The sequence below is a fragment of the Thamnophis elegans genome, chromosome 9 (assembly GCF_009769535.1).
Source record: "Thamnophis elegans isolate rThaEle1 chromosome 9, rThaEle1.pri, whole genome shotgun sequence".
In the NCBI taxonomy this organism is placed as follows: domain Eukaryota; kingdom Metazoa; phylum Chordata; class Lepidosauria; order Squamata; family Colubridae; genus Thamnophis; species Thamnophis elegans.
The window spans coordinates 49,226,943-49,239,846 of record NC_045549.1 but is presented as its reverse complement, the minus strand read 5'-3'; the positions used below and the strand labels follow the sequence as shown (position 1 = coordinate 49,239,846).

Sequence of the window (12,904 nt, the reverse complement as noted above, 5' to 3'; positions counted from 1 at the left end):
TAGAATAACCCAAGTCAAACATTCCAAAATTAGGAATCATTTTAAACTAACTAATGGAAATGTGAAAGGGAGTGATAAGATAAATCATGTTTGTTCAGACATTATTTGCAGAGATCTTAGATTGTTTATCATCTTTTGCTTTAGAAACCATGATACTACAAATTTTTGTTGTTGCCCAAGCATTGCAGAAATTATACCTTTCCTGTGATTAAATTCCATAGTGTTACATAGCTGATTTTTTCCTCCTCATTGTAATTGGAAAGCACTAAATAATGCCCAGTGTATGTTAAGGTAGCATTATATAAAAAAAGCATTGATTCTTTGCTCTCAATTGTGTGGCAATAGGACATGGTTTCCAAGTTGAACACTGACAGATGATGTGCATAGTAGGAACACACAGCTATCTGTGAAAAGAGAAAGGCAGTTATTTTAAAAACAAATATATTTAGCATCTGGCAAAAATAAATTAAGCAACATGGTTCCCCTCTGCAAAGGTTTTGGCCTTGCTACTTATTAGAAGGAAAAGATAAGAAGTAGAGAGCAATTATTTTTCATGTAATAATAATCAATGTAATAGGACATGTTTGATTACTTTGCTTATGAAATAAATTATAGAAGCATTAAACTTTGACAATATTATGCAAAAGTATTAGGCAGTTCTGCAAAAATGCTGTAAATTAAAATTATTTTAGAAATAGAGGTGTTAATAGTTTTTTTATCAGTTAGCAAAATGGAAAGTAAATGAACAGAAGAGAACTCCAAATCAAATGAATATTTGGTGTCACCATCCTTTGCCTACAAACAGCATAAATTGTTCTAGGTACATTTGCACACAGTTTTTGAAGAAACTTTGCAAGGTTTCAAGATTGTTCTAAATATCTATGGGGAACTAACCACAGATCGTCTGTGGATGTAAGCCGCCTCAAATCCTTCTCTCTCTTCATGCAATCCCAGATAGACTCAGTGTTGAGATCAGGGATCTGTGAGGCCAAACCATCACTTCTTTATGTTGAAGATAGTTCTTAATGACATTGGCTGTATGTTTGGGGATTTTTTGTTGCAGAATAAAATTCAGGCCAAACACGCACATTCTTTGATGGTATGGCATGATGGATAGGTATCTGCCTGAATTTCTCAGGAGTGAGGACACTATTGATCCTGTACCATTCTCCAGCACGTTGGCGAACAAACTGCTTCTTGCTATAGCCAGATATTTCAAATGTTGACTCAAGTCCAGATCACTGCCGTTTATTTGCACCCCAAGCCCTGAGGCTAAGTTGAGTACTTAGCCTTGTTTCTACATCAGATGTATGGCATTTTGACTGCAATTCTTCTATGAAGACCACTTCTAGCCAGACCTCTCCGAACAGTAGAGGGGTATACCTGGGTACCTAGTTTCTGCCAGTTCTGTGCTGATGTGATGACACTGCTAGACATCTTCAGATGTTGAAGGGAAATAAGCGTGGTGTATCTTTTCATCTGCTACATTGCTTCCTTGGCTGACCACTGTGTCTACAGTCTTTAATGTTGCCCATTTCCTTGTGTGTCTTCAAAACAGCCTAAAACCCCAGTCTCCTTTGAAATCTTTGCCTAGGAGATGCAGTATAACTGCCTTTTGTCTTGTGCTCATGGTGTATGATCTGTGACATGAAACTCTAGTCTATAACCTCATCTGAGTAGCAGAGTTTGGCTATTCCTCACCCAGTTTTGAGCCTCCTACACAGCTGTTTCTGTTTCAGTCAATGACTGTTTTACCCTACATAGGAAATTGATGATCATTAGCACCTGCTTGGTATAATTGGTTAATTGTAAACCTAACTCTAATGCTACAGAATCCTTGACTTTGTGCAAATGTAAAAATTGACACTGTTTTAAAGGTGAAGTGTGGTCATATCAAATAATGATTTGACTTGGATTTCTATTATTTCATTTACTTTCCATTTTGTTAATTGATAAAAATAAACTGTTAACACTTATTTCTAAAAGCATTCTTAATTTACAGTATTTTTGCACAATTGCCTAACATTTTAGCACAGTACTCTATTCACACAGAATTCCTTTATATATGAGCAGGACTTATATGAAAATATATTTTATTTACTTTTTTATATTTAGTACATTTATATAGCTACGATAATGAGTGGGATATTATATGGTTCCATTTTAAAACAAACTAAATTAAACTCTAAAGAATTACTGAATATGGTCTATGTTGGGCTGTACAGAAAAGTATCTAGAAGTTGCAATTGGTGCAAAATGTAGCAGTTAAGACTGTTATACTAGAGGATCCTTGAATACTAAGTATACAGGTAGCCCATATTGAGCAATTGCCTTATTTGCAGTAATTTGGACTGGAATTTTCATCGTTAAGCGATGCAGTCATAAAGTAAGATGTTATATGACCATCGCATAGCAACAGCAATCCCAGTAGTCCCCATTGCCATCAAATATGGTGTATGAAGAAGCAAGAATCCAGAAGCACTTGCTTATGCCCTTGAAACAATCATAGGCAAGCAGGCCAATGGTCAAGCTAAGGTGGGCAAATTGGGACTATGTAGTACAAGCAGGCAGGACCCTGGGTGGGTACTGGAAATAACAGGTAGGGGCATTCTTTTGTGTACAGGCAAGGGGCCAAATGCTCTGAAATATGACATTCTCATGTCTCATGGGTGCTCTTCAGGAGAAAATGTGCAGTGTTAGGGGACTTGTAACCTCCTAGCGACTATCCCATTGACTTTGCTTATGGGAAGCCAGCAAGGAAGCTTACAAATGTCCATCATGTGACTGCCGGATGCTGCAACTGTCATAATTTCATGCTGGCTGCCAAACATCCAAATAATGATTATGCCGCCATGACTAGGAATGCTGCAATGGCCAAAACTTTGAAAACTGGACATACTTCCCTTGTTTAGCACCGCTGTAATTCAAATGGTCATTGGACAAATGGTTGTAACCCAAGGACTACCTGTATTCTAAAAACACATTTGGATCCCACTTTACTTACATTTAGAAAATGTGCAATGGTTCATTTCTGTTCTGTTAATAATTTTATATTAATTCTTATTTTTCAATGTTATTTGCCTTGCTTGCTTGTTTAAGCATAAAGGCAAAGTAGAAATTAAAAAAATATATAAATGGCACCTTGGTATGATGTGCAAGACACCTTGCTGTCATCTGTGCCACACATAACAGGAAGATACCAGCATCGAAAAGTCTGAATTATTTAACTTTTGAAAAGTTGCAATGTCAAATGAGTTATATCTTAACATATTTATAGAACAAAAGAATATATGTAGGATATTAAGCATGTTAACATTTAAATAAGAATGTATAAATACGTATAAATGGTGATTTGGTAAGTACAACTCACCTTCTCATCGCCACTCAGGAGGAACTGATCAATAGTATTGTTCTTCTCTTTAGCTAGTTTTTGTAAGGTCTCCACCTCCAGTTTTAATGCCTTTTCTTTTTTCCTTTTTTTTCCAGTATTGGTTTCATTTCGCTTTTCCCAGGGATGCCATAATGCTAAGAGAAAAGCATATGTAAAAAAAAAATACCTATGGCATTACACACGAAATATGAGTAATTTTTGTGATTTTGAATAGTGATGTTAAATGACTATAACAGCTATATTTTGTCTCAGCAGAGTCAAAAATTAAGCAATCTTGGGCTTTCATTGGTATTTGGAGACTTCTAGGAAAAAGTAAGATTGTTGGTTAGACTGAGGAAATTTTAAAAAATCTAAAAAGCATGTTATAAATAGCAATAGAACTTAGACTTATATACCATTTCATAATGTTTTTACAGCATTCGCTAAGCAGTTTTGTTTCCATGCAACAGCAGCTACATGCAAATGTGCAACTGGTGTACCTGCCACCATCTCAGTCAGACAATTGAGGAAAGAGTTATTGATGTGGAATAGTCCCCATTTCTCAAGAATGCATATCCAAAAACAGTTCAACTGATTCAAGCATTTCTTTATGGTTATATCAAATTGACTGCCTGAGGCCCCCAAAAAATCATTTCTGGATCTAGCAAAATCAGAAAGCTTCCTCAAGTGGCCCCTTTAATTATAATTGACAGCTTCCAGTCTCTGCTGTGAGACAATACATGAAAATTTAAAATCCTAGAGTTTCTCATGGACAACTATCACCTTGATGGATTACAAATATGCAACTCTTTAACTTGACTTAGAGCTACAATCAGATTTATCACTCTTGTCCAGAAACAACCTTCCAAGACACCCCTTCGCTTAGCCAGAAGCCTCAGTGCATAACAGCACCTCCTAAATTTAGAATGGCTCTGTCTTTGGCTTGATTCAATGCCTTCCCAAAAGCACCTCTACTTCATAACAACATATTACATTATGTCATTATTGTCGATTGACTCTTATTTTAGTTATTAGCTGCCAGACTTATTTTAACAATATAGTCACTATAGATGAAGTCTAAGTTTTAGATTTGAAACCATGATCACTTCTCACGTTTTTCTTATGCATTACCTTGCTGCATTTTTCTAGATGTAATATTAATATTTATTTTTCGATTTTATATAGCTACCCACAACATGAGTAGTAATTCTGGATGGTGTACAGTAGCCAGAAAAATGTATTTTTGAAAAGGAATAAAAGGAGAAAAAAGGTAAAAACAGATATTTAAAAATAGAAAAATCAGCATTAAAATAAAGATGATTAAAACTAAAAATGTACAAACCCAAAGCAGAGATAGTGAATACAGATAGTCCTAGACTTACACTTGGTCACTTAGCAACCATTCAGAATTACAATGGACTTCCCAAAACGTAATTACAACTCAATACTAAATTTGGTCACATGACCGCATTTCAGACATTCAGAAAATGACCTGCATTTATGGCTATTTGCAGCGTCCCAAAGTCATTTGACCGATTTATGCCATTTTTGTCAAAAACTGGCATTTTTGACATGCTCCTTCACACCCCTTTCCTAGAGAAACTAGTTCCCCGAAACCATAAATCTGGGGAATTCCATTGCCAACGCAGAAATAGAGTCACATAGCTTAGGTAGAGTAGTTGCTCTACAGCAAGGAGGCCGGTGTTTTAGCATTAGAATAGAATAATAAGAATAGAATAATGGAGAGGAGAGAATAAAAACAGAACAGAACAACAGGATAGGATAGGATAGGATATTGGCTAAATGTGATTGGGCAAACAAGAAATTGGTCTCCGGTGCATTTAAAAAAAATATCTATTCTGCATTTTAACTGTATATGTAAATGATTGTCAAATGGATCATGCAGGCCAAGAACAAGGTGATGTTGTAGAAAGTTTCTGTATGTCTTCAAAATATAAGTTATTTTAAATAAGTTATGTTAAGTATGTATTAAAAATTAAGAACTTCTATAAAGCATGTCTACACAACATGTAGCCTGCCAAGCAATGTTGAGTGGCATATCAGCAGTTTTTAAAAAGTGATAAATTCACCAGTGGCCCAAAAGATCTCCTGCCAAGCATCTCAAAACCTCAGTTCACCTCTAGCTCCAGTATTCACTCACCCTGCTGTAAAGTGTTAAAGGTAAAGCATTGAATTTGGATCAGAAACACAACGTTCAAATCTCCAGCTGAATTATAGTGTTTAGCAAGTCATTCTGTTTCAACAAAACTGAAACAGTTATTATTATTCAGAGGATAAAATGGAACAATGGTGCACTCTTGTGAGCTTTCAAACAGAATCCAGGCCACAATGCAAAGACAAAAATAATAAACCTGACATCGTGGGTTCTCTGTGGTTTCTCCAATTTACCAAGGAATGGTTTTATGTTTCAATTGTTACTGATTACTGCATAGAATTGGCTTTATAATTAAATATTTGAAACCTGTCTTTTCTTTATACAAAACTCCTTTAGGTCTCTTCATGTTTTCTTTGGATGAGGAATGGGTTGTGGGTTGAATAGATTGCAAGACAAAATTTTCTTTGTATTCTGGTCTTAATCGATCCATAATAAGTCCTGTCTCCAAGTTCCAAGTAACAAAATGGTCTCTGAAAATACAATAAGAATCAGATAAAGCAACCAAAAATGTACTATTTTTATTAGAAATTCTATTAACATATAGTAAACATTTAATTTGCAATAAAGCATAGGAGATAAATTTAATCTAAAATGTATGTTCAAAAGTAAATAAAATGCCTGGGTTTACAAATTTCTGCTAAATTTATTGGCTAAAATTAATCCAAATGTTATCACAAGAATTTCCACTTCATGTTTAATTTTTTATTTTCAGTCTCAAAACAGACTTGAGCTTTCTGATTTTGCAATGTTATACTGACTCCGCTGATTTTACAATTCACAAAAAAGTACAATTTTCTAAAAAGATTAATTGATTGAGGTTTGAACCTTAAAACTATTCTAAACTGGTGATAGTGATAGATGGTGTAAATAATGCAATTTCTTTCCATGTTAAGCAGTTTCTGTCCAGATCATAAGCACAATTGCAATTTCACTTAGTGACTGCTTTGCTGAATGCATAGATCCTCAAACTATGGCCCGTGGGCCAGATACAGCCTGCCAAAGTATCCTGCCTGCGAAGTGGTGGAATTCAGCCCCGTACCCTGGCCTTCACCTTTGGCTTAATCTTCCAGTGAGCATCCACTCCAGCTGCACTTCTGGTTAGTTATTTCACCCATTGAGCTGCACTTCTGATCACACCACTGCTGCTGAAGGTAAGGCTGAAGAGTGCAGGGGTGGGCCAGCTGACTGAGGGATGATCTCGCCAGTGCAGCCAGGGCCAGTGGGTGAGTAGGGGAGGGGCTGCTGCTGGCTTGAAAAGCAGCTCTGCTGCCAGCTTGTAAAGTAGTGTTTTAAAAGTCTTTAAAAATGCTTTATAAACAGCCTTTCATGATGTTTTCATGTGATCCTGGGCCAGTGGGTGGGGAGGGGAGGGGCAAGTACAGCAAGGACAAAGGCAAAATGGACTGCTAAATTGGCCATGCCCACCCAGTCACATGACCACCTAGCCAGTCTGCCCCCACCCCCCAACAGTCTGAGGGACCGGGAATCGGCCCCCTGTTTAAAAAGTTTGAGGACCCCTGGCTTAATGACTCAGATGCTTGTCCCAGTTGGGATAACTAAATAAGGACTACCTGTAATATAAATATGAGATTTTTCAATAGTTGCAAAATGTTACCTGTTCTCAGAAAGACCAAGTAGAATGCCTCCTTCTAGCATCTTGTATTCGTTATTTGGGCAAGGAATTATGTAAAGCCCACTCTGCTTCTTTATGTACTTCTTTTTCAGGAGATCATAAACTAACAGCGTCTGGAATTGCATAAAATATTATTTCTGCTTGGTAGAGAAAGACCTGCCAAGTTGTAATACATGCACATGTAGGAACCCTAAATGTTCCTGGTGTTCTCATACTAGGTGATCTTAGGCCCCTCCCTGACAATCCCTCCTGCCACACACATAATAACAATTAGGCAATCCCTAATTCCACATATACATTTTAGTGTATTTCTATCCACTATTTTTCCCTATAAAATAACTTTCTGGCACTCAATTATTGAGGAATAGATGAACTGATGGTTACCCATATTTTCTAGATTTAACTGACAAATTTAGACTTAAATCCATTAATTCCTTCAAAGATATTTAAACCCTTTAATACTTTTATTTCTCAACAGTTTGGTTAAGGTTCTCATTTTCTTATCAGACTCAGCTTTTTCTCAATAAATTCACCATTCATAAAATTGGCTGAAAAGCAGAGAGTCAGTATTTATATACGTAGGAAAAAAATGTGTTCGGTACCTGGAAAATTGATCTTGGAGGATCTGCAAATGAGGCTATTCCCTTGCCTGTAAGTATATAAAGTTTCATGTCTCTCGCCAGTACAATGTCTGTGTTCTCTACCAGTCCTCTTTCCACCCGCACAGCATTATGTTTACACTTGGATTTTACAATATTCCATACTGCTATGCCTCCCGGACTTATGTTTCGGCACACAGCATACCTTTGGAAAGATAGATATAAATAATCTTGTTATTGCTATATTGCAAAAATGTCAAAACATTGTTATTTCTCTGTTGTTAAAAAAATGGCAAGAAAAAAGTTTCTTGTAATTTGCCATATATTTGCTTTGTGAAACACTATTCCTTACCATTATATTTTACTGCAGAAAAAGAAGAAGACATATGATTTTAGGTGGAAATTGGATAGTTGATTGTTTTGAGCTATGCAATTAGGATTAAGAATTGCAAAATGTACAACTGTGTGATCGGCTGTATGCCCACCTGCTTCCTTTATCATGTGCTGCACACTGCATTTATGTCCAAACTTTCCTCCAAGAGCTCAAGAGCTTAAATGGGTATTTGCCCTCATTTTGGCCCTACAACTAAAGATCTGTGTGATGGTGGATGGCAAGGAAGGCAGTTATGAATTCAAAACAACACTCATCTGATGAAAAGCAAATCGAGCAAAAAGATCCCCAAAATTCTCCAACATCCAACGTATCTTTGTTACTGAAATCAAGATGATGTAGATTAAAGTTACATTATTTGAGAAAAACTGGTGTTCTGTTCTGGTAAACAATGTTAAAATGAAAATATATTTCCATATGTACATTGTTGTTGCTTGAATACAGTAAACTCTAAGGTGCATGTTCTACAAAAAGAATGATATGGCAGAAGGTTAATTGGGTTCAGATTTATTCTATTTTTTGTGACAACTGCCAGGAATGTAATCAGAAGTATGAGCATCTAATTCTGAAATGCAATGCCTCGCCTGTAATGCCATACTTATCTTCAATTCTGATATGCAAAGGCATTTTGTCAAATGCTTCCAATGTTTTTAATTCTGTACATATCTATTTCACAGGTTCCCATTAAGAGCCTTGAGCTGTTATTCCAGGCTTGTTTAGCACCGCATAAAATAAAATTACCATAATTAAATATAATAGTCCTCCAGTATTAAGAGTTGAAGTAAGTTGGATGACCTATAAATTTTATTTATTTATTTATTTATAAATAAATAAAGCAATGCATAAACATTGAATAAATGAGGCAATTAGTATAAATGCATAAATATTGTGGAGGTCCAATTTCTATTTTTTTTCTCAGTCCTACAGCACCTTTTGTAGCCTTTGGTTTTTTTCACAATCTTGCTTTTCTTGTAAATACAAGCAAAATGGAAATGTTACGTTGGGAATAGACTGTTTCAATCTTCTGTCCTGCCTTTAGAATTGGTGAAAAATATATTCCAGGTCTCAAAGTGGTGCACATAATTTATTTCTAACATAAACTTTCCTCCTATTCTGCCTATTTTGGTTACCTGGGATAGTTTTTCATTGTCACAATATCCTGAATACCGTTTGTTTTCTTTGTGTTGCTTGCAGTGACAGTCAAAGACTGGTCATTGATCTTGGAAGCCAAGTTCCAGGATCGAAGGTAATTATCTCCATCACAGAATGCTAAACAATATCGAAGGTCAGAGCATATACCTACAGGTACATGAATTATGATAATTAGAAAAGATCATTTTAGCCATTGTTCAATAAATCTTAACATTCATTAATGCTTGTGTGATCATTTAAAAATATCAGTTAAAGCTGGAGCTGGTCTAGGGAAGACATTTGTGAAAATACCATTAAAAAGGATAAGAATTGGCATTTAGAATAATTTTGTCCCAAACCATAAACTTGAGTCTGGCAAGTTCTGGAGGGGCAGTGCTTTGGCCTAATAGAAGTGTTCTTGCCCTTTTAATTTTCAGTATTTCTATATAAATGTGATCTAAAATGTGGTCTATTTTGCCTAAGTCCTAAACTAAGTAAACATTTATTTATTTATTGAGGAAAATGATCCAAAACTCTCTTGGTGTGTGTTTATATATAAAATTCATAGTGTGGCAATGATTGGGCAAAATTTAGATTGTTGGCTATTCTTGCATGTGCAATGTTGGCACACAGACATTTTTAAGAATTCTGCTGAAGTTTTTTAAAATACAAGGCTATTTAAAGAATGGATATATTTGGAAGAAAAAGATATTAGTAGCATAGTAAGAAAAAAAGTGAACTGTATAAAACAATACAATTAAGGAAATGCCAAATTTCATCTATCGCTTGGGCAATATATTCTCTAGCTATGGAACTAACTAGATTATTTGTAATCTATTATTAAATCTTTCAATTACATTGGTTTCTGCATGGTGGAACATAGTAGACAAAACTGAAAAAGTCGAGAGGATAATAATGAAGACAAGAAAATGGTTTTTGTATAAAGCAATGCTGCCCATATTCCCACTGACTATGCTTTTGTTACATTTTAATGATATTTTCACTTTTTAAACTCTCCTAACCACCTTTAAGAAACTATCCATTAAAATGGCATCTGATGAGATGGACTGTAGGGCTTATCTTAGCATTTTACAAACCTTGGCATAAAGATGTCCTGATAACCATTTTAAAGAACATTTCCTCATGAATGCCATTGCATTATCCCTAGGCCATTGGTGAAGCAACCTAGATTTGCTTATAATTATTCTAATAGGGGTTTTGATCTTCTGTTAAAAGAAGGTTTGCCATATGAACCATCTGCTGTGACTCATTGAATACTGAATATTTAATTTCAGGACCAGTGGTGAGTTCCTACCGGTTCGGACTGGTTCAGCTGAACTGTTAGTGGTTTGGCAGCCTGGGTCACTGGAACCGGCAGCGACCAGGCCTGCCATGCTCCCGAACCAGTTTTTTGGGTGGCACCATATGTACAGCCATCTTGCACTATCTCTTTAAACATGTAGGTTTAATGCTCTTTTCAAAGAGCTCTAGCTCTTTTATTAAACACGTGTTGTAGTTTTTGAAGGAGTGCTAGACTTGGATTTAAAACTAGCACTAGCAGTCTCTGGAGAAAGCCAGTTTTGGTTCTCTTGAGGTCTATTTAAATTCTGAAAATGATTTTGTCAGCTGTGAGCATCATAGGTGTTTTATTCCTTATGTTCATAATGGCTTTAGGCTGGCTATACTTTTTTTTTAACTGATTTGTAGTTTTTTTTTGTAGCTCTCCACCCATGCTAGTCAATTTGTGAAAACAAATACAGGATTGAATGGAAAGGAGCAGGCATCCTTATATTTTGATATTCTTGTTTACTTACTGAATGGGAAAGCCTCTTACTTCTGGGTTATTATTATACACTTTCTCTACAAATATGTTTGAAATTCGAAGAAAAAATACTTACCACCAACAAGGACTGAAGGAAATTTAGCCAAGTGTTTGTGATCTTCAGACTCCAAGTTCCATGATACAATCTCAGTAGTACCAGTATTTGGAATAGGACTGAATGCTACAAGATGAGATCCCAAATGATTGACAGCAAAAGTGTGAATATAATCATTGCAGCATCCCTTCAGACTATGAGCATAAGCAAAAGTATGGACATTGTATAGCTCTATAAGAACAATTTCTTGCTTTTGTATGAAAGGGCACCTATAACAAGATAATTAGTCTTAGATGAGATGTACTAATAGATACTCCTGAGTATCTCTAAACAGATTTATAGAATAAAATAGTACTACATGTAAACAAAGAAAAATATAAGTACCTAGCTTTAATATGAAAAATATACAAATGTGTTTAAAACTAATTTCATTACATAAAATCTGAATCTGGTATAGGTCTGGCATTATGTAATGGCTGAATCTACAAATTGTGATTGGGCACAGTTTGTTTAGTCTTGGTTTATTAAATAGGCATAATTAACTATTCACAAAACATATGTCAAAACCAAACAAATATTATTTCTTAATCCAATGTGTGATTCTATTCCAAGTTTGGATTTAGGCAAATAGCTATTGGCTTCAAATGCCCCGTATGTCAAATAGATGTCCCCTTAATTTGTTTTTATCTTGTTCCTAGCCTGTGAGTGAGGTAGCCTTATATTGTCTTAACTGAACCAATGATAAAGAGTATTTTTATTATTCGGATAGTGTTCAATGGCAGCCACAAGGTGTATAAATTGTTAGGCTTTGTCACCTAGGAGGAAGGCTAGGGGACTTTAGTGCCCTGAAACAGGTAACTGGATTAAGATCTTAATGGGGACCACAGATCTGAAGCTGATATGGTTTTATGCTGACTGAGGGATGCGAGAAAGAGACAAAGTGACAAAAAGAGAGCCAGCTAGGAGAGAGTAAATTTGGTGGTACTACCTGAAGATCACAAGAAAATAATCTTTAGTGATAGCCACCCCCTCAGCTGCAGCCATTGGTTCCTGGCTTTTCAGTTTAGCAACTACTTCTCCCTTTTTGCCACTGAAAACCATTGCTTCGCTTGCACTTCTGTAGAAAAAAGAGGAAAAAATACAGATGGAAACCATCATATTGCAAAATCAATTCTTTAAAAAAGGCTTTTTATTCACCAATGAATGTGTGGCTCATTAAGAATGTAACTTTGAGCACTATATTTTTAATCTTTATTTTCAGAGCCATCAATAAGAAAAGATACAGAGAACAAATTCTAAACCAATGAGCCAGGTCACTTTGCCCTTTTCAGCAATTCCTTCATCTCATATGCCTCCATATTTGAAGTCTCACAAATCATAAAACCAAGCAAGTCACTGATATGCCCCCCAAAAGTATTTGCCACTTCATATATCTCTTGTTCAGAGCTATATTTATTTGATTGTCTGGAAAGTTCATTTGGCTTGAATTATTTCCAGTTTCAGGTTCTAGTACATGCTATATGATTTCGGATACGGCTATATAATTCTGCCTCCCTTAATGACAATCCTTTATTATTTAACTGAAATTCCTGACAAAGGAGAGTATTCTATATACTGTAACTCAGGATTCAGCATTCAGTCCTGATATTCACTTGTTTGTTTGTATCTCACCTTTATTATTGCAGGAATAAATTGAGAACATCTTGTATTATAAAGTAGTGCCTGAA

The 12,904-nt window shown here is 35.6% G+C and overlaps 1 protein-coding gene across 1 annotated transcript in view; it reads right to left on the bottom strand.

Moving 5' to 3' along the window:
* The window catches only part of LOC116513194, a 37,910-nt gene that overhangs the window by 4,597 nt on the left and 20,409 nt on the right, over positions 1 to 12,904 (bottom strand). The window contains exons 14-21 of the mRNA XM_032224131.1: positions 12,166 to 12,294; positions 11,199 to 11,446; positions 9,300 to 9,468; positions 7,782 to 7,983; positions 7,162 to 7,292; positions 5,853 to 6,016; positions 3,371 to 3,525; positions 198 to 404 (exon numbers count right to left, since the gene is read on the bottom strand). Of these exons, the coding sequence (XP_032080022.1) occupies positions 198 to 404; positions 3,371 to 3,525; positions 5,853 to 6,016; positions 7,162 to 7,292; positions 7,782 to 7,983; positions 9,300 to 9,468; positions 11,199 to 11,446; positions 12,166 to 12,294 (1,405 nt within the window). The remainder of the gene's footprint in view (positions 1 to 197; positions 405 to 3,370; positions 3,526 to 5,852; positions 6,017 to 7,161; positions 7,293 to 7,781; positions 7,984 to 9,299; positions 9,469 to 11,198; positions 11,447 to 12,165; positions 12,295 to 12,904) is intronic.